Source organism: Perca flavescens, chromosome 13 (assembly GCF_004354835.1).
Source record: "Perca flavescens isolate YP-PL-M2 chromosome 13, PFLA_1.0, whole genome shotgun sequence".
Classification (NCBI taxonomy): Eukaryota; Metazoa; Chordata; class Actinopteri; order Perciformes; family Percidae; genus Perca; species Perca flavescens.
The window spans coordinates 25,772,832-25,795,708 of NC_041343.1; the positions used below are offsets into that span (position 1 = coordinate 25,772,832).

Here is a 22,877-nt window from a genome sequence, read left to right on the forward strand (position 1 = left end):
CTCGCAGAACAGGGGAGATGCTGTTCTACTGCAGCCATGATTACAGTAATTAGCAGCGTTAGCAAAAGAAATAGCCAATGCTAGCTGCTAGTGTAGGCTAATTTAATGTAACAACTTCCATAGCAACTGCCTTTGTATCTGCACTCAGCCAGCACAGGAGGTCCTATTTTATTGTGAAAAATATTTTGGAAATCTACAAATTGGATGTGTTGGTGTGCATATGTATGCCCTCTGGATGGAATCAGCTGTATCCCCCTGCTTCCAGTCTTTATGTTAAGCTAACAATGTCTAGATTCAAGCTCTGTACACCCTTTAAGCCTACATTGTGTAATTTATTTAGTTGATTCTTAGCAAAAACCCCTTTGTTCTTTCACAAATATGTGCTCATTCATGTGTAATTACTTCCACCAACTAATCAAAGTATTCTCGTACGCGTAGAATCTGCCATTTAGAATCATTCAGAATACATACGAGTGAGTCGCTCAAATGACAGCAGCCATGTTGCACCTCCATCTTTATAATACATTTGCCAATGAGGGACATACCTCCGCCTTTCGCCCTCTTACACTAAGTGGCACCGTGATGAATGCCAGGGGGAGATTACTCGCCAGGGAGGCGAAAAAGAGAATTAAAACGACAGCCAAAGCAACAAGACCAAAGTTAATATTGGAGTGGCTAGAACAGCTGCGTGTAAACAATGGAGATACGAAGAGCTAATTTCGGGTTCGGCCACCGTAGGAGTTAAAACATGCTCGGAATGGGAAGGGCTAGAAAGTATTATTCAGTTGGTTGTCATGTACAATTTCACCGCTAGATGGGAGAAATTCTTACACAATGTAGCTTTAAAGTGCCAATTGTTTAACTTATTTCTATTTTTGATGGGATACTAGAACTGGGTGTATTTGAACTTCTCTTATTGAGAATTATTTTGTGTTTTATATCGTATTATTCCACTGTTTAGTACTTCTTCTATTTGATTCTATAGACCTTAAGCTATGCCTCCTTTCTCATTGAATGGATGCATACTTGTCTCAGACGTGTGGTATTAGGTGTTGTTCCTTTGCAGTATCGTTGCAGCCTGTTGCTCAAGTACAAAGATGTTTCTTTTCAAATTGTGAATTTCATGCCTGATTAAGGTCTATAATTGGAACCTTGTTTTCTTAAAGTGCTGACAGAAACAGGAACTGGCTGAGCATGAACTGAGACATCTTTTAACTTCAGTGTATTCAACATCATTCACTACCTGCATTGCTTTAATTATACCCGTCACTTCATGTAAATGCAGTCTGCCGTTTATTTTTCGTCCCCGACAGTGTTCAATATGCAGCAGCGAGCTTGTGTTTGCATGCTTGCCACCAGACGTCAATGCATTTACAATCTATAGATTTTCAGAGATGTTTATATAATTCTGGCAGCATTTCAATGATATTTGACACCGAAGGGATGAGCTCTCTTGAGCTATAAGAGGGGAACCATCAGTTAATCAATAATGATGTTCAATCTTGTTAAATGGCCGACGTCTCGGTTTGTCTTTCAGGCCAATAAACTTAGAACCAAGACCCTGCACAACACTCTCAACCCTGTCTGGAGCGAGACCTTGACCTACTACGGCATCACCGACGAGGATATGGTCCGCAAAACACTCAGGTACTCTTAACTTTATGTCCTGTGAGTGCATAATGAAGAGAAAACGAAAGACTGCAGGAAGGAAAGGATTCTAAAAGCAGGAAAGGAATGGAAGATATGAAGGAAGCAAAAGAGAAAGTGCCTGAAATGGAAGAAGAAAAGGGGAATGGAAGAAAATGAGGGAGGAAGAAAATGAGAGGGATGGAATGGAGAAAGAAAATTAAACAAAAGAAGGAAGGAAGGAAAAAATGGAAGGGTAGGAGGAATGGAGGAAATTGAGGGGGAAGACTAGGAAGCAAGGAGGGGAAGGTAACGAAAGCAATGGAAGAGCAGGAAAGCAAGGGAGGGAAGGAATTAGTGGAATGGGGGGAATGAAAGTATAAAAAGCAAAGACAAGGAAGAAATGACGGAAAATAAAAAAGAAGGGGGCAAATGAGAGGAAGTTAAACAAAGCGGGAAAGAGGGAAGGAAAATTAACTAAATAAATAAATAAAAAGGGAATGGAAGAGAAGACAAAGAAAGTAAAGAGAAAGAGAAAATATGCCTCTCGACGCTTTGGTATATTTTAGCATTAGCTGCTGTAGATTTGTTTTGAAAGGCTTTAGAAAATGATTTTCAGGGAGCAGTGATGTTTGGCAGTTCACTTCTTCATGGCTCCTGAGGTAATTCACTGCATCACAGCCTGTATTTGACAACATCCATTTTACCCAGAAATTACTCGTGTCATTATTTATCCTGTTTTTTACCCCCACTATGCACCACATGCGTGTCTTGGTGCCATGGGCGAACCTGAATGTGTGATAACCCCCGATCAGTGTAACAGCCGGGAAATCCTTTGTTTGTGTAATCTCCAAACAGCACTTTTGTTTGGGTAAGATAACTTCCAGTTTTTGTTGGTTATTTGTATTTCAGTACAACACCTGAGAATAGACTAAAATCTGGAACAGAAACGTCTGCTTCCAGTGATTAATATGACACTGTTATGCAATGGAAGTGTTACTTCACTGTTCTCTGCTCTTTTATTTTTACCAAAGTGTTTACACTGTAGTAGAAGTAGGTTATATAATAATATGCGTAATCATTTCGGTAGCTACAGCACACAGTATATATCCCAATTATAGGTGGGCTGCATACAGTGGAGGATTTTATTTTTGCTTTAGTTTCCTGTTTCACCCCCTAAGCAACTACTGTGCGTGTTTCTAGTGGGAATGTGGTCTTCTGTTGTTGTGACTTCCTTTAGTGCAGGGGGCTCATTATTTTACCCAACAGTCTTGTATGTTTGTTATACACTGAGAAAAACTGACTGGTGTAGTGCCATGCCATTTTTAGGCAATGTCAGGCTGTTGGGTCTGTCGTACGGTTGGTCCAGAGCAGAAAATCTCAACAACTATTTGATGGATTGCCATGATATTTTGCACAAACATTCATGGTCCCCTTATGATGACTCCCACTGACTTTGGTGACCCTGTGACGTTTCCTCTAGCGCCAACATAAGGTTGACATTTGTGGTTTTGAGTATATATAATATATTCTAGCAACTGAGGATTGAAATTTGGTGCACATATTCATGGTCCCATCACAATGAATGGTAATCACTTTGGTGAGCCCATAACATTTCATCTAGTGCCATCATCAGGTCAAAATTTAAATTTTGTCCAATACTTATGACTAAATATGTGCATAACTAAAATTCTAATAGAGAGTTGGAGTTATGATGTCAGGTCTGGGCTGTAACTCAGAGTAATCTCTCATTCAGCTTTTCTTTTCTCAGTCTGTCTGAAAAGTTTTCCGGGGTTTACTTTCCATACGTTTACTTTCCATATTCTCAGGCAAATTAGCATTCATTTCAACACTTGCTACTAAAAATGGATTGTGATTGAAGTTAAATGATTATTTTGTGCGCTTACAAAAAACTACAGCTCCATCTACTAGTGCAGCTACTTATGTCATTGTAACTTGGTTTCATCCATATCCATAATATTCATAAATACTTTCCTAAAATGTTCCAATGTTTTGGCTGTTGTCTCTATTTAAAAACAACACTGTTTAGTCCTGTGTGTCCTGAGGTCCGTTTCAGGAAGCAGGTTTAACAAACTGAGTCTAACCCTGATCTCTGAGTTGATTTACTCTGAGATGGGAAACTGAGTTTTCGGTTCCAGAACAGCTGATTTGAGTTGGTTCAATCAACTGACTCAGAGCATGCACCACCACAATAAAAAGGCAGCATGAATAGAGCCATGATACTACGATTCACCATGGTAACAACCACAAACAAACTGGTCGGCAGAAATACTCATGCACACATACAGTACAGGCCAAAAGTTGGACACACCTTCTCATTCAAATGCGTTTCCTTTTTATTTTCATGACTATTTACATTGTAGATTCTCACTGAAGGCATCAAAACTATGAATGAACACATATGGAATTATGTACTTAACAAAAAAGTGTGAAATAACTGAAAACAGGTCTTATATTTTAGATTCTTCAAAGTAGCCACCCTTTGCTTTTTTATGAATAAGGGAAACAATTCCACTAATTAACCCTGACAAAGCACACCTGTGAAGTGAAAACCATTTCAGGTGACTACCTCATGAAGCTCATTGAGAGAACACCAAGGGTTTGCAGAGTTATCAAAAAAAGCAAAGGGTGGCTACTTTGAGGAATCTAAAATATAAGACATGTTTTCAGTTATTTCACACTTTTTTGTTAAGTACATAATTCCATATGTGTTCATTCATAGTTTTGATGCCTTCAGTGAGAATCTACAATGTAAATAGCCATGAAAATAAAAAGGAAACGCATTTGAATGAGAAGGTGTGTCCAACTTTTGGCCTGTACTGTATGTGTGCATGAGTATTTCTGCCGACCAGTTTGTTTGTGGTTGTTACCATGGTGAATCGTAGTATCATGGCTCTATTCATGCTGCCTTTTTATTGTGGTGGTGCATGCTCTGAGTCAGTTGATTGAACCAACTCAAATCAGCTGTTCTGGAATCAAAAACTCAGTTTTCCCACCCAGTAAATCAACTCAGAGATCAGGGTTAGACTGAATTTGTTAAACCTCCTTCCTGAAACGGACCTCAGGACACACAGGACTAAACAGTGTTGTTTTTAAATAGAGACAACAGCCAAAACATTGGAACATTTTAGGAAAGTATTTATGAATATTATGGATATGGATGAAACCAAGTTACAATGACATACAGTGGGGGAAATAAGTATTTGACCCCTTGCTGATTTTGCAGGTTTGCCCACTTACAAAGAATGCAAAAATCTACAATTTTAATCATATGTACATTCTAACAGTGAAAGACAGAATCCCAAAGAAAATTCCAGAAAATCACATCATATGAATTTATTAAAATTGATAACCATCTGATGAGGAAAAACAAGTATTTGACCCCCTGGACAAACAGCAAGTATTCTGGCTCCTACAAGCCAGTTAGTCTTTCTTTAAGACACAGCCCCAATCGAACCAATTATCTACATCAAATATACCTGCCTCACCTCGTTACCTGTATAAAAGACACCTGTGAACACCCAAACAACCAGCATCCAACATCACTACCATGGGCAAGACCAAAGAGCTTTCTACGGACATCAGGGACAAGATTGTTGATCTGCACAAGGCTGGGATGGGCTACAAGAGAATCGGAAAGCAACTTGGAGAGAAAAGATCAACTGTCGGTGCAGTTATCAGGAAATCGAAGAAGCACCACACCACCGCCAACCTCCCTCGATCTAGGCCTCCACACAAGATCTTGCCTCGTAGGGTGTCACTGATCATGCGAACGGTGAGGAATCATCCCAAAACCACAAGGGGGGAACTGATGAATCAACTGAAGGCAGCTGGGACCACAGTTACAAAAGAAACGGTTGGTAACACACTACGCCGTCATGGATTGAAATCCTGCAGCGCACGCAAGGTCCCCCCTGCTCAAGAAGAAACATGTACAGGCCCGCATGAAGTTCGCCATTCACCACCTGGACGACTCAGAAGAGGCCTGGAAGAAGGTGATGTGGTCAGATGAGACCAAAATAGAACTTTTTGGCCTCAACTCAACTCGTCGTGTTTGGAGGGCAAAGAACACCGAGTACAACCCAAAGAACACCATCCCCACCGTCAAGCATGGCGGTGGCAACATCATGCTTTGGGGGTGCTTTTCAGCCAAGGGGACGGGACAACTCCATCGTATTGAGGGGAGGATGGACGGGGCCATGTATCGTGGAATTCTGGACCGATATCTCCTTCCCTCAGTGAGAGAGCTGAAGATGGGTCGAGGATGGGTGTTTCAGCACGACAACGACCCTAAGCACACCGCCAAAGCAACAAAAGAGTGGCTGAAGAAGAAGCACATCAAGGTTCTGGAGTGGCCTAGCCAGTCTCCAGACCTGAATCCGATTGAAAATCTTTGGAGGGAGCTTAAAATTCGAGTTGCCAGGTGACAACCTCGGAACCTGAATGATTTGGAGGCTGTCTGCAGGGAGGAGTGGGCCAACATCCCTGCCGAAATGTGCACAAACCTTGTCACCAACTATAAAAACCGTTTGACATCTGTGCTGGCCAATAATGGCTTTTCTACAAAATATTAACATGGTGTTTGTCCAGGGGGTCAAATACTTGTTTTTCCTCATCAGATGGTTATCAATTTTAATAAATTCATATGATGTGATTTTCTGGAATTTTCTTTGGGATTCTGTCTTTCACTGTTAGAATGTACATATGATTAAAATTGTAGATTTTTGCATTCTTTGTAAGTGGGCAAACCTGCAAAATCAGCAAGGGGTCAAATACTTATTTCCCCCACTGTAAGTAGATGCACTAGTAGATGGAGCTGTAGTTTTTTGTAAGCGCACAAAATAATCATTTAACTTCAATCACAATCCATTTTTAGTAGCAAGTGTTGAAATTAAATAATGTTAGGTTCACAGACTCAGTTACCATAGTAACTGACTCTGAGGTGAAGTTCCTTCTCTTTCTGAAACCGAAAACTCAGAGTCACCCTCATCTCAGGGTTAACAAACTCAGAGTTTTCACTAAACATGCTTTCTGAAACGGACCCCTGCTGTAACTACAGATATGTCTGGACTTGCCTCTTTTGTCAAACTGTGACATTTTACCTACAATGGTCTAAGACTTAGGGGAAATGGTGTTTGTAAAAGGCTGCTGTAAAACATAAATATTGCATAATTAACCATATTAGATTATTAATACCATCCTTATCTAGACATATGCAGTGAACACCACAACATACAGTTAAGGTTAAGTTAATGGCATTATTACAAACGTTAATGGGACTCTGAATTTGTTTTACTTCTAAAAGTTCCAGTTTCACTATGTCTATTATTCTCAAAAATTCTCGCAAAAATGTACACTGCCCTACTAAGGCAAAAGACCTTAACTCACCAGAGTGTGAAACTGAGAAAAATGACTTTAAAATTATCTTAATGTCCTGACAATTGAGTCATATGTATAATATTGTAAATTTCACATTTTGTAGTGTATACCTGTATTAATCTATCTACAAAAAAATGTTGATCTCAAATTTAACCTTTGATCCTTTTTCGGAAGTTACTGTATTCTGCCTTAGCATTGCCCACAAAATGACAAATCAGTCATACCAAGGCAAAATACCATAACTTCTATTTTATAGCACAATGTTATGATAACAATGATAACTTTTATTTAACATGTAAGCAATATTAACCCTATTGGACTCACTATGATAAAAAGGGCTTCACATTTATCAACATCATATGAAAATGATAGATCAATAAGTTTTTTTCTTTATTTTATACTAGTACCACACAGGCAATACATCCATAGATGCTCCGCACAGAGGATGGTTACTTTAGCCAGCAGTTTAGGGGACATCCACACAGTTTTTTTTTTGTTTACAAAACTAAGAAACAGAAACCAACACCATTTGTTTTATTTAGAGTAGAGCTGTGTTCGTGTAAACCGCGCGGTGGACGAGAGTGGACTGCGCCCAGACAGATTAGATTGAAATATATCGCTTCCTACATGTTTATGCCTGTAGATAGGTGAGTAGGTATTGATATGCATTTACTTTCAGCTTTTATTGTAGCCTACTTACAGTAACGAACGTAGCGCTATCTTTCCCAGTAAGGTACATGCATGTCAGCGTATTTGTATGTATGTATGTATGTATGTATGTATGTATGTGTGTGTGTGTGTGTGTGTGTGTGTGTGTGTGTGTGTGCAGTCCTGCCACACTACACTTCTCAGCGATGATGCTCACTATACAGTACACTGTCCAGTCAATTATAGGAAATAGTGAATAAAGCACCACTTCTGTTAAGCCTCTTAAAAGCAGTCAACACTTTTGTATTGTGGGTTGTAATGAACTTTACAGCATTAGGGAGCTGGTAACGCTCAACTGCCACCAAAATTGGTTGTTCATTCATTTATGCATGATAAGCTTTATTGGATTAATGGCTAAGGAATGCACAAGTGCTCATCAAATCACCATAAAATGTTGTGATCATCATGTAATTGAAATTTGATTACGTTATTCCTAATAATTTCAAATGTAATTATTTTTCTTCAAACCTCAAATTACTTATTTTTTTAAAGTCACAGCTGGTGAAGTAATTGTTGAATCACTTTTATTAACTGACAACCTTATCAACGCTTTTTAAATTATATATTTATATGTATTTTATTTTGTGTTGCAATTTGTTATTGTAATTTTTGTTACTGAAAGCGTACACAGACCCAGATGTGAGAGAGCAGTTGACAATAGAGAGCAAGCTGGGACCTAAAACAGGAAGGATGGATTGAGCTACATCCTGCATTCCAATACCCATACTACCATTATATGTACTATGCCAGAAAAAGATATAGTATGTCCCAATATATGGCATGTCAAATGCAGTATGTCAAAAGTACCAGGATGTCCTACGGCATCCTGTCGGATTTTGCAGTATGCAAGCCAGCATGCTTTTCTGGCTGTTCTGACCCACAATCCTTTGCGCAGCACATATGAGCAAGAAAGTCAAAGTTAAAGGATCGATATCGTTATATCGTTATGGAGAAGTAGTATGTCCCGATTGTATGCATACTGCATGCAACAATACGTCCTTTGTAAGGGCAGCTGCAGTACATACATGAAATAAAAAGAAGAATCATGTGATATGGAACTCAGGGACAGTGTTTAAAAGAATCTGCAGGGAGATATGAGCAAATTCAGATATTAAAATAGGACGGCTGAATGGGGCGGAGGGTTAAACAGTTGAATTGGACCTCAGACCATCGATATGGCCAACAAAGAAGACTGACTCATCTCTCCATTAGTGCATGTATAGGTCCTGGGCATGCGTGCGTATTTCAGGCCTATGTGTAATGTGTGTAATAACTAACAACAGAGTGAAAAAATAATAATTTACCCTTGTGGGATCAATAAAGTATATCTTAATCTTAATAAGTCAGGGTTTTTACAGTCATTAGAAGATGAGGAAGGAATGGCAGGAAGAGAGGGATTTACAAGCTGGTTAATCGTACTAACCGGAACCTTGGGTTGTGTTTGTTACTATTAATCAAGCCAGAAAACTAGGCAGCTAAGCAGGCAATCGTGACTGTGATTATGGTGCATCCCCTACAAGCTACAATGCTGATACATATTACTCATGCCACTGGGTGCACAAAGACTGCATGTTTTCCTGCACAAAGCTGATTTTGCAACTTGAAACAAACAGTATTCCACTCCATCAGGCTGATGGGTGTGAATCATATCATGTCAGGGCTGTGAGTGCATACATAGGGATTCACCCTCTGCATTTATTAAAGACCTAGATCTGCCTAGAGCAGCGTTGTCCCACACCTATAATTAACATTCATTATAAATGTAATGAGATGACAGAGAGGAACAACAAGTCCTCCAAACCATACAATGATATAGGTCATTTATTTCTACCCTTTAATACAACCCATAGGAGCGTTTCATAAATTTGTTTCCCTAGCGGTGGCAGGAAATACAATTCATAAGAGCATTTTCCGTTGTCATATCTAAACGCAACAGTGGTGGTTTTAAACCCGTTAACGTTGTGAAACGGTCACAGCTTGGTTAGGTTTAGGCACAAAATCAACTTGGTTAGGTTTAGAAAAAGATTGTGGTTTGGGTTAAATCATAAATCATTAACATTTGTTACGTTACTTCACTTCCCGTTGTGCACATGCCGCAGAATGTAACATTGTTCAGTTTGTTCCATAAAGTAAAAAAAAACAAACACTTTACTTTTATTTTAAAAAATAAAATAAACTTATGGGGGAGTTTTTCGGGGGAGGACAGTCTCTAGAGGAATATAGATTTCCATTCTGGAAAGCAAAAGTGAAGCTACTGTGCCTTCATCCTCAGTGGTTTTGACTTGAGAGCTGCCTTTTTGTTCACCATCTGTCATCTTTTCTAAGCAGTTATACTGTGTAAAATAATGAATCCTCTTTTTTTATTGATTGAAGAATACACTGGCAAACATAACTAATGTTTTCAAAGGCTGTCATGCATTGAGAAGAGGACATGTTGTGAAAAATGGGCACATTATACAAATAAGTAAACAGACTGAATGTACCATGCACCACGGCCTAATTCAATTCAAACTGCACTAATTGATTAAATACGATCAACACAATTATATACTTCATGTTCAAGTCATGATTTGATTTTAAATTATTTTGAAATAAATAGAACAATTTGATTCTTCTATCTGAAACATCTTTGGACTTCTTTCTCTCACTTTAGTATATTTGAGTCTTTTGATCCATACATGGCCGAATGCATCCTAAAGCATAATTATCCCATCATTATCTGCCATGCTGATCAAGTCTGACAAAAGTCTTATGAACTCCTACACTGCAGAACTACTAGGGTTTTACTTCAGTGCTGTGTGGCCTAGAGAGTCAGCTTTATAGTGAGGTGAAGCTTCTTCTGGGTAAGAATTAAATCCTTGCGATAGAGGATGATGGCCTCCAGGTGGAAAATGACTGGCTTTATTGTTTTAAGCCTCCTCTCAGTAACAAAACATTAACCTGAGCCTCACTTCATTCTCATTTTCCTCTACCTGCTATGTTCCTCTCCTCTCAGGATTTCAGTGTGTGATGAGGACAAATTCCGCCACAACGAGTTCATCGGGGAAACACGAATCCCCCTCAAGAAGCTGAAGCCCAACCAAATCAAAAACTTCAACAACTGCCTGGAGAAACAGCTACCTGTAAGTGCAATGTGCCACACATATACTAGCGGTTTTAGGGGTTACTGAAAATGTGATTTTGTGTTTGTTTGTTTTTTCTTTGTTTTTTTAAACAAAATACCAGTAATTAAAAACTCTAAAGCACAGGTACAGTGATCAGACAACATTGTATAATTATACAGTAATTCACTTTGCAACAGTGTGTTACATTAAATCACGTTTACATTATCTTTGCTACAGTACGTACTCTGTACTATTCTTCTCTACAGTACTATTCATTCATATACACTGCAAAACAATACTATATTCCAGTTTAAACTATTCTAGGCCATGGATGATATGAGGAAAAGCTTTAATGTGGATAACATTGTTCAATAATTCGATGGCGGTATGACTTGCGATAAATAAATATTGAAGTGTGCATATTAGGCTAACTATACATTTTTCTATGTCAGCCTGGTTGTCTCTTAAAATTCAGAACCAGATTATAGCCCAATTGAATATTTTAAATATAACTAGTGTTGTTTGTAGAGCAGCAACAGTAATGTTTACAACAGTAAAGTCACTATATGAACTCATTAATATCTCACTGGAAACAATCTAAAATGTCAATAAAATCAATAATATTCCCGGCATCAAAATACAGAGTGAAGTGTGATGATAAATAGTTTTAGCCCTGGGTCCCGTTTAATAGTAACGTGTCAATTTTTAGGCAGTCTTTTGCGATGTGTTTATTGGCATGTTCATATTGCGATGAAGATGAAAATTTGATTTATCGGTGAGCACTATACTACAGTGAACTAGAGATGGGACACCCAATACTTTAAGCTTTTTCTTTGTCAAAGTCTCTGCAACTAGTGTACTTGAATTTTATTTATCTGCAACATTATGTTGTATAATTACAGTTTTGAACAATAAATGTTTTCAAAACTACATACTATGTTTCTTTCTCTTTAAAAAAATAAATACATTTAGCGGTTTGGTTTTCCTTAGGGTCTATGTAACCTGGTCTGAAATGGTTCTATTATAATTTATATATTGCGATATATATCGTTATCGCAAGAGGCTGCAATGTATATCGCAATATGGATTTTAGGCCATATCCCATCCCTACAGTAAACTATATTATACTCCAGCGTATTCTAAACTATACTTTACTCTAGTATATACTGCATTATACTTGCTACTATGCTATACTACCATAGTACACTATACTCTATTATGCAATACTACATTGCAGTACATACTGTACTACACTATAATATACTGGTAGGTTAAATATATTTATTAATCATTCATAACTAGTCTAATATATATTTATATTTCATGAATATATCATCTGTGTGTTTCCTGTTTGTTTGCTGTGTAGTTTGTCATAAACAATATCATATTACACAGTAGAGTAGATAAGGGGTTAACCAATTTACGTGTGTACTGTGTGTCTAGAGTTATATTAAACAATAAACAAGAAACTAATCAGGAAATCATTGGAAGGGAACAACAACAACAACAGAACAGGAGCATATGGGTGGCCATGATATATAGCTCTGTGTGTTTGCTAAGTAAGAATGCGCTTTACTGTATGTCTTTACATTTTATGAAAACTAGATTTCATTACAGAATGTCAAACTTTTTTTATTTAGAATTGCATGGCTGCAGTGTGGTTTATATTACCTATGGGACTTTTTATTTTTTCTTCACTGAGGAACACAACGTGGCAGCAGCTGATAGGCAGCCATCCTCTGACCTTAACGTGTTGTCTACTCTGTGGCATGTGACTGTCACTAGATTAGTTGATAACATCCTAAATGCCATGCAACTAGCAATAGATTAGTAGATAATATTCTAAATTCTCCATCTTCCTGTTAATGAAATAACCCAGTAATGCGATCGGTAGTTGATTTTTAAAAAGGTCAAGGGATTAATATACAGTCATGATGACAATTAAAAAAACTGACATTTCTAACGACGCTGCAGATATTTTGCCTTTTACCCCTAAATACCTACTGCTTGTTTCACAATACATTTTCAGCAGGTCCATTTCAGCTCGGTTTCTCAGATCATGTACATATCTCACTATATAGCTTCATTCGCGCAATACTATTCATTAATTCTTCGGGGGGATACACTGCACGGCTATGTCAAAGCCCTTATTACAGTGTTGGATAGAGAGTAAATACAGAACATACTGTATGCTGAGCTGTTGGCATTATTAACTCATTTTGTAATTAAATAATGTTCACAGGAACAGCATGTACATTGTGAACTAATTTAAATATGCAGAAATACTAAATTATAGTATAGTTATTATACAGTCAGATAATAGGTGCAGTTATCTCTTGTATTGTAATAGTCATGTTAATCCAAAAGGAGTAATTGGTTCTGCACAAACAGATACAAGCTTACATCTTGCCTACACTGCTGTACGTCTCAACAAGAACATGCTGGTAATTGCAATAAAAACATCAGTACAAACAACAGTATCCATAAGGATTTAGTTTTAACCACACAATAGATGAGAGCATTGGGTGGTGAGCCCGTGAGTGGGGTGCTGGAGTGGATTATGTGTTATGAGAGCATGGGAGTGGAGTGGAGTATCATTGAACTGTGATTGCATATCCTTTTCAAATAGCCTACACAGAATACAGTGTAATTCTGGATCATCCATATTTGGAGTATGGAGCACTGCCTTGTGTTTCCTTGTGTTTGGAGAGACAAAATCCTGTTGCTCCTCTCATATGCTTTATTGTCTATGTGGGAGTGTGAAAAATCATCCAAAAATACAAAATATGATCATGTTTGACTGGTATAAACAGCCACGGTGCATTCACAATTTTACACCCTGATTTTGTCAAGGTTTAATGTCAGTACATGCTACACATCCACAATATTTTAAATGTGCATGGTGGTTATCATTGGTCATACAATGATTACGGAGTAACTCCGGCCATCACTCTCTGACTCCATGGCAGAAACCCTCATTCGTGCTTTCATAACCTCCCGTTTGGACTACTGCAATGGAGTCCTGTCTGGGTGTCCCCAGCAAAACCCTAGACCGGCTCCAGTATGTCCAAAACTCTGCCGCTAGGGTCCTCACCCACATCTGGCAGCACATTACCCCAACCCTCATCCACCTTCACTGACTCGGAATTAAGTCCCGCATCACAAATAAAATCCTCCTTCTCACCTACAAATCCTGGCCCCACAGTACCTCTCCGACCTCCTCCATCCATACACCCCACCCCGAAACCTGCGGTCCTCAAGACGCTGGCCTGCTCTCCATTCCCCACACCAGACTCTGTATCTTTGGAGACAGAGCCTTTAGTGTTGTAGCCCCATCCCTCTGGAACACCCTCCCTGCAGATATTCAAAATGCTACATCCCTGGACATTTAAAAAAAGAAATCCTGAAACACCACTTGTTTACCACAGCCTACAACCTCCTATAGCTTAGCCACAGTAATTCTGTAAAGTGTTCCCAGGTTTCTTGAAAGGCGCTATATGAATAAAAGTTATTATTATTATTATTATTATTATTATTATTATTATTATTATTATTATTATAAATAGACTTTTGCCTTCACCGGCTTTTAGAAACTGTTATAGACAGAGATCTTTTTTCTATGTGCTCACTAAAGCCTGGAATGACATTCCACAGCACACTAGAATTTTAACGTCAATAAGATTATTTAAATTAACATTTGCTCGCTATTTAATGGAGAGGTATACCTGTGACCATTGAGTCAGCTTTATGGCTTTGCCCTGTTGTTCATTCTCCTGGTCTGTGTGTTTGTTACTGTTCTGTCTAGGAGTTTCTGTTGTGTATGTGGTGTTTATGTTCTGCAGAGCAGGAACCTCCTGAAAATCAGTTTTATACTGAGTCAGGCCCGATTGTTTTTAATCTTTTCCTGTTTAAAAAATAAAAATGAAAAAAAAATTGTTGCAGGATAGTTTATTTTTTTGCATGCAATGTTTGTAGTGTTTTTATATTGCAACATTACCTCTCTACACTTTTGTGGTATGAATCAGAATATCTTATAATATCTTATAGATATTAGTAGAAAGATAAACCTCTTGAAATGAATCAAATTCAAGAGGGTCCTTCACACAAATATATAGAAAATACAGTACATGAAGCAAAAAACACAAATACACTCACACATACACAAGCCAAGACCTAGCCACTCCCCATAAAAAAAAAAAAAAAAAAAAGCATTTCAAAATAAATTGCAACCAGGGAAAATGTTGACTCACATAAAACCGTGATGGTTGTATAAGGACACCTTGAAACAAAACTACAGAGACAAACTACATTAAGAGCAGGAAGATTTATTTCTGAGGTATTCTGATCAACAATATCTGCATAATCTAGTATTGGTAATATATTTTCAACAGCTATCTACAATAAAGAGTGGATAGATTTACTCTGTAATTCTTATATTGCACTTCCTTTCAGTAATCCTAACCCTGGAGGAGGTTTTAGTAGCTCAGACCAACCTGCAGTGGCTTTTACAGTAGCTGTAGTGTGTATGTTTGTGTCAAACTCCATAACGGTTTTGTTTGTTTTGTCTGTTTCTGTCTCAGTTTGCTTGCTTTGCTATGTTGGACCACCCTGTCATATGTCTCACACAAGCAACGGAGACTATAAAGCACAGTTTGGCCATTTTCACATAGCAACACTGCAAGGCAAAGTGAAGCTATGACAGCTGCTGGTTACAGGGAGAAAGAGCTCAAGGAAAGAAGCTTTCTGCTCTGCTTGCTCTTGAAGTAGCGGCTAAAGAGTTTTGCCTCAACACAGGATGTTGTGGATGCTGTGCTGGGGCACCAACCATTTAATCATCTCATCCAGCAGCTAGCAGTGCCTGTCTTATTGGTGGTTTTGGCCTGCCAGTAGAGCATTTTGACTTTCTAGCTCATACATAAATCAGTCAGCCCATAAACTTGTGGAATGGACCTGTCACAAGTTGAAATACAGTTAAAGAAATGCAGAAAACAGTGAATAGCCAAAAAGTCTAAAAACCTTTCTGCCAAATGTATACCATTTTTAATCAATTTAGATTATCTGTGAACACGTTATAGTGCTGCTAAAGTTTATACAAGTTAAAGCACCCATGAATGAGCAGCAAACATGTACCTGAGGGAAATTTACACTAAAACATGCTCAGGCACATTCAGGATAGCACCTCCATTCTCACCATAAATAGTTACCATTAAAACAAGGAAAAGTCTACATATGCTCACATACAGTTCTAATCTCAAGGCAGCTAGGCAGCTGTGTTCTTGCAAACATTGTGACCATTTACCCATTTCTCTCTAATAGATGCGTCTGCCAGACTCAACTCTGGATCTGCCCTTAGCATTGGCACCAGTAGACAGCAAGAGGGCCTGAACAGTGTAAGAGCCAGCAGCCTAATCTGGCAATGAATCTCAGATCAGTGTCTCTGTGCAATACATTTCTCTATTCCCTCAGCCCAGCTGGACAATAAAAGGCTTAACTTGAAGAGATGACCAGAAATTTGCTGCTCACCATGTTGCCATTTTGAGAAATGGCAGGTTTAATTCCGTTTTTTAGAATAGCACTTTGTCTCATTACAGTGTATGTAACCAATGTTGTTGATTTGTCTGCCCTGGAAGCTCAGCACAAGCAATAATGTTGCTAGTGTGCTGAATGCTGGCGAGGGCACACAAAAGATTATGGCCCAATTAGTGGTGAAGTCTAAGAGTGAACTGTGAAAGTATAGACATTCATGGTTCCCAGAGATTGGGGGGGATGAGATGATACCTAATTATTTTGAGGATCACTGAGCTTCTGTCCAACATCCCCATCAGGTCAAAATCTTGTCTTGAGACATGGGTTCAGTCCCTGGCTGTGGTGTGCCCTGGCCATTTAAATACAGTGGGAAGCCAGTGAGGGACCAAATTATTCTCACTGCACAATCAAAGCAAAATATAAAGCTATTTGCACATTAAACCTGCAATAGAATTGGCCACTTAAGGGCAGTGGAAAAAAAGCTGTAAACGCAACACTGACATACTATCCCCTTATAAAGTTTTTTTGTGGAAGAGTTATTAGCAAACTGTTTCCTGTTTTCAGATCCAGCAGTTGCAAATCAATAATAGCATTCATCAGTATTTCTGGCCACCAGGTGAATGTTTTGGTCTCCACCAACTCCAGAGGGAAACATCTGGCTTATCAGCTCCTAAGTAATCCAATAGGTTTAACAGCTAGTCACATGGTTCAAAAGGGTTGTACTTAGTGTCTTAATTAATCATAGTTATGTTTTGGGAGTAACATGCAATAAACCAATCAGAGTGTCATCTCCCATTTCTTTATATAGCCAGACGCGTTTCATGATGACGGATTTGCTAAGCAGGAAGGAGAGATTTTCAGGAGATAAGAAACTGATCTGCCCAATGCGTGAAATGAAAGCGCCAGTAACCATAATAACATGTAATATAAAATATATAGATATACACAATAATACTATTTCACATTGTAATATTTTTATTTTTAATCTTTTGCATGTGTGTGTGCTGCTACACGTCCCTGTGTGTTTAACAAGCATAGTATGTGCACACATTTTAATAAGAAAAAATAACAATTAAATGCTGCGTTATTGACTTTTGACCAGGTTTTTGTTGGTCAATGGCGCAATCACTTTCCGCTGCCTCAAGATAGCAATATGCCAACAATGCACCTGAACCCTGTAAGACGAGCGCGCCCATGGGCGCACAGATGGGCGCAGGTGCATTTGCTATTCAAACGACGTGGGCGCTGGACGGGAAATTGACAACTGCATTGGTCTTGAACTAGCAAAGACACTTGCGTCAGGCTTTGCGCTGTGCTGGGTGCAAGATAGGGCCCTTTAAGTTTAAAAGTTTTTTATATGAAAAAAAGACAAGGAACTAGAGCAATTTTCTTTTAGGGAGCCAAACATTCCTAGTTAAACCTCTGAGCACCAGGTTATCTTATATCTGATTTTACCTCCTCTGTTATCAGCACTGCTTTCTCTATCCTCTCTGCGTGGAATATGTTTTTGAGTGTGCAGACTGAATGCCAGTGCCCTGTAAGCCATGGTCTCTTCTCTTGCATCAGCACAATAGTCAGCGCACCCCACTGTTCTCTGAGAGGTGTTGATCCGAGGGATCAGACCAGGACATTGGCAGGAGATGCGTTTTGGCCCAGCTTCCTGTTGCACACTTTTACAGCATTATATTCTAACCTGCCTACGCATTTTTTCAAAAGAAGTTTGCAAATGACATGTGACACAGAAAAAGACCTGTACTTTTCTGAGCATGTCAGGAGATAGGCAAAGAAGGAGACACGTGTGGCAGTTAATTACAGGTTGTCCACTTAACTATTTTAAGAAATTGGAATGGATTACTGGCTCAGCAACCCTGCCCAGTCAAAGGAAAACTCCCCATTATCCTGGGATATCATCTGATCTTTTTCCTGGTAATATCTCTGTTTCCCTAGTAACCCCAAAGGGACTGAGTATTACCTGGAACCCAGTCAATACACTTGGAATATTATTGTGCTGGGTTGCTACCTTTGTGCTGCTTTGTTGCCAGCCTGTGGAGTTCAGAATACAAAGAAGCAGGCAGAGCGAGCGAGCGATGTATATCTCACTCGATTATTTTGCTCTGCAGCTACATTCATTTAGAATGATGTTCAGACAGTCACGTCGGAGGTGTCCGGTTATACTGTGCGTTAAATTCAATTAATGGACATCCTCTAGCCAATGTTAATTGAGTTTTCCCCGAGGCACTGGTACAATTAGCTGTAAAATTTTGAGCAAACACTACTGCACAGCAGTATGTTTGTTTATATAAGTAGATTTTATGTTTGACCAGATGGCTGGAAAGAGGAAAAAGGAGGCTTATAGAAGCAGAGAAAGAGAGCAGACGAAGTCTATGAAGAGCAGAGGCCGTGTTGTAGAAATTTGTCTTGTTCTCTTATAAAGTACAGTTGCTGGTGTGACGAATCAAATTCTTTAATAAATGCGCACGGGAACAAGACCTGAAGTGTTCCCTCCCGTCCCTTAAGAGTAGCTGTTCCTATATACATTTCAATCAGGAGAGACTTCGTTGCAGATATGCAAACGTTTATTATACAATATGCATAATGAAACGTACAGAGTCTTTGGAGATTAGACTCCATCGTTGTGAAATTTTTTTTTTTTAAAAAAGGGGGGAAACAGGACATATCCCCCTGATGGAGTCTAGACACTGGTGGTAGCGGTGAAGGAGCCCAAAGACCAGACCGAAGGAGTCAACGGAGCCGTTTGCCGGAGGAAGACCCAGGGTGCCGGGAGTGACGATGACTGGAGGGGGGAAGGGGAGGAGGAGGGTTGCACGCTTTGCCTGAAAAGACAGCTGACAGCAGGGAAAGAACCAGATTTAAAGCAAGGATGTAATGCAGTGATTGGCTCGTGAAATTCATGGCCGATTCTGATTGGTTTAACTAGAAAGTGAATGCTTCTAAACAGCTGATTTGTTTTAGGGAGAGAAGGCGGTGATTGAAGTTATTTGAAGTCTTCCTGAAAGAATGTACGCTGAGCTCCATATCTTTAGGTCACCAAAAGGACAATAGTTGCTATCCTCAGACTGCCCCCCCCCCCCCTGTTGCTGTCTCCTAACCATTTGTCAGGAAAACATGAACCTTTCATAATATGACTCTTTGATTTTCTGTCTCTCAGCTAAAATCCATCAGACTAATGTAATAAGCTTTAAATCTAAAATGTTTATTTCCCGCAGTGTAGTTGCAGACAATTTGTGTGTTTGTATTTGTGATTATTGGCATTAAGTGTATAAGTTGTTATATATCAGTGTATGTGTTAGAGAAGGAAGGCCAGCCAAGCTAAATGGATGATCTGCAAGTGTTAAATAGAAAAGAAGACACCGAGTGCTGTAAAGACGTCTGCACTTGCAGGTATGCCGACCTCGATACCATCCAGGAAACCTGAGGTCTGTTCTTCCTCCCTCGCTTTCTTTCCTGACATCTCCGTTTGTCCCATACCTCCCATTGAGTGCATCTTGTTAGAAGAAGAAAGACAGGCAGAGACAACAGTGGGATGTCCTAAACCCGGATAAACTGTAGAAGAAGAGACAGGACTAAATGGATTTGACAGTTAACCGAGGCAGCGGGCGAAACATGTTGGCATGCCAGATGAAATGGATGCCGAGCCCACAAGTCCAGTGAGACGTCTTGTAAAAGTCATCTGTGATTCATGTAGAGAGAGTCAGTTCCCTGGAGATATCTCATTAGTATCCTGCTGTGGACACTGCTGGACAGATTGTTGAGCACTGTCTCCAACACACAAGACTGTGGTGGAGACAGAAGTCTCAGTCTGCAGAGACTTTGGCTCTGTTTTTCTTCTTCAATTTATTATTCTTATACTGTTGGTAGCACTACTTGGAGCCTAGTGAGGGCATAATTATTTAAAACAGCAGCTTTCAGTAGACTAAATCAGAGCTGTCCTTTCATGCCATCCAGACTTTTTTGGCATAATTATTTTAATTCAATTTTATTTATAGTGTCACATCATAAAAGAAGTAATTGCAGGACACTTAGAGTAGGATCACACTATAATTTACAAAGACCCAACAATTCTGATTTACATCTAGTTAAAACAGTTTTTGGCTTTTTTTTTTTAAACAGAGAAGTGTATTTTTTCATCTGGGTTGTAAAAAGTAATAAAAGCAATAACAGTTTTTTGGCTACTTGGGGGGAACCAGAAAGATTTTGTGATCACCACACTGTCATAACACCTTTTAAGTTGATATAAGGAACTTATTAGCACCCATTTGCTTATTTACACATCCAGCAGTTACAGAGCAGCATTACGATTCATTTGGAAGAATGTAAGTCCATTATTCTCTCTCTTTTAGCTCTGTTTTTGGTCTCTACCAACTGCTGAGGGAAATATCTGCCTCTTAGCTGCCAAATGCTATAGGTCCCGGTGCCGCCAAAGAGAAAAAAATTGAGAACTTCGAGACAGTAGCTGCTACCATACATTCTAACATACAACAGGAAGTTGTTATCACTGAAGGATTCATTAATAGTATTTTTTAAGTACTGTCAAGAAACAATTTCAACTACGTTTTCTGGAACTACATGTCTCTTAAGTCTACCTTTATGGTTTGGCTCTGGTGGAAAGTACTTTGTTATAAAGGAGAGAGACAAAAACTAATGAATATCAATTTGAAATGGCACACACCAAATTGAAAAAACTCAGTCCAAATTACCACATTTCCACTGGTCCATGCACTTTCCAGTAGCGCTTATAAGCTTGAAGTTGTTAAGCCTCTGTGCATTTGCTCTGCTGATATGAATGGTCTTTAACTGTATATGTGGTTAAAAATAAATGCTGATGTACGGTAAACCCAGTGCATATTCACGCAATCAGCAGCTGCAGGAGTGTTTCTAGTAAATTGCATTTCTAAGTCATTGGGCATAGCAGTGAAAAAAACTTAAATAATAGATCTTTCGGGGCCTGGACTGCTTTTCTGTAAGATGGAATTCGCCCAAATATGTATTTTTTTCTCTGGGGAGCTTGAGGTGAAAGAATGCAGTAAAAGACAAAGCACTAACCATTAAGTGAGACAGACTCAACTGACTGATGGTTGATCAGATGGTTGGTCTCGGGCAGGGAAACAGGCTAGAGTTTCAAGGCTGGAAGTAGAATTGCAAGCTTAAAAAGGGGGAATTATTTATTATTACTTACTCATTTTACACAATATATAAATTACTTTAATTTAACAACACTCCTCTGTTTGTTAAAATAAATTATTTCAGTGTTCAGTCTTGTTTTAAATTGAGCCATGGCCACATCACCTTTAATATCAACTCAGCCCAACAGACACAAATGTTTGAATTTATTGGTTTGGTTCTCCTGGGCCTGCTGTGGTGTTACAAATGTGTCAGTTTAGATGTTTATCTCGTCTCTAGAGAACATGGCAAATTACTTTTGATGAGACTATTAACTCACCATCTACAACGGAGGCGACATCAATCAGCCAATCAGTGTTTGGCTGATTTTCAGAACAAACAACTGTCAAGAAGCTGCTGAAGACTTTTTAGGACTTACTTTCACAAAATGCTTAACAGGACAAAAAAATAAATAAATTAAATAACTGAATGAGAAAATTTTTAGGTAATGATTTTGTTGTTTATATGGATAAATGGCATTTTGGAAATTCATGCTTTGGTTTAATCAAATGATGATGAAGCCAGAACTGGGCTTCATGAGGGAGAACTCTGGCTGGCAGCCACTCAGAAGCATTTATACCTGCATGGGGTGGACTTTGTAACAAAAGCTGGTTATTTTTTGTAATTCTCATAATTTTTACTGCTGCAGGTCAACAAGACAGAAGACAAGTCCCTGGAGGAACGAGGGCGCATCATGATTTCTCTTAAGTACAACACCCAGAAGTCTTGCCTGGTAGTAGGCATCATACGCTGCGCTCACCTTGCCGCCATGGACGCCAACGGCTTCTCCGACCCCTACGTCAAAACGTCAGTATGCAAACACATCAAAACAGAAACTGGAGCCATTACATAATAAGTTACAAGAGCATAACCTTATGGTCCACAATTTCACGTGGTGCGTTTTCATACCACTTTCTGATACGACCTAAAAAGGATAATTCTGGTTTATTCAAAACTTGGACCTTATTTTGGCCAACATTTCTGTCCGTAATAATAAGACTGTACTGGATTCATTAACCAAAGTGTTGGCTAAGGACAAAATCTGACCTTTTGTTGCACTAGGGGGAAAAGTCAGCAGGTCAAAAATACCATTAAGAATCGGCCTCTAGGCTTCATGAATATTGATACCAAATATCATTGTCTAGATAATTGCCAGTGTTTGGATTTTAGGGCTTTAGGATGGTTGTCTAACGAGACAAACTGTCATTGCCATCCTAAAGCCCTAAAATCTGAATTTATACATTATGAAACACAGTGGTGGAATGTAACTAAGTACATTTACTCAAGTACTGTACTTAAGTACAAATTTGAGATACTTGTACTTTACTCGAG

At 38.9% G+C, this 22,877-nt stretch overlaps 2 protein-coding genes across 2 annotated transcripts in view; one reads left to right on the forward strand and one right to left on the reverse strand.

Annotated features, from left to right (window-relative positions):
- The window catches only part of lig3 (ligase III, DNA, ATP-dependent), a 199,067-nt gene that overhangs the window by 146,742 nt on the left and 29,448 nt on the right, over window positions 1-22,877 (reverse strand). The gene's annotated exons all lie outside the window — the stretch shown is intronic.
- doc2b (double C2-like domains, beta) overlaps window positions 1-22,877 on the forward strand; it is a 130,864-nt gene that overhangs the window by 100,398 nt on the left and 7,589 nt on the right. Inside the window, exons 4-6 of the mRNA XM_028594936.1 lie at window positions 1,538-1,647; window positions 10,730-10,856; window positions 22,195-22,352. Of these exons, the coding sequence (XP_028450737.1) occupies window positions 1,538-1,647; window positions 10,730-10,856; window positions 22,195-22,352 (395 nt within the window). The remainder of the gene's footprint in view (window positions 1-1,537; window positions 1,648-10,729; window positions 10,857-22,194; window positions 22,353-22,877) is intronic.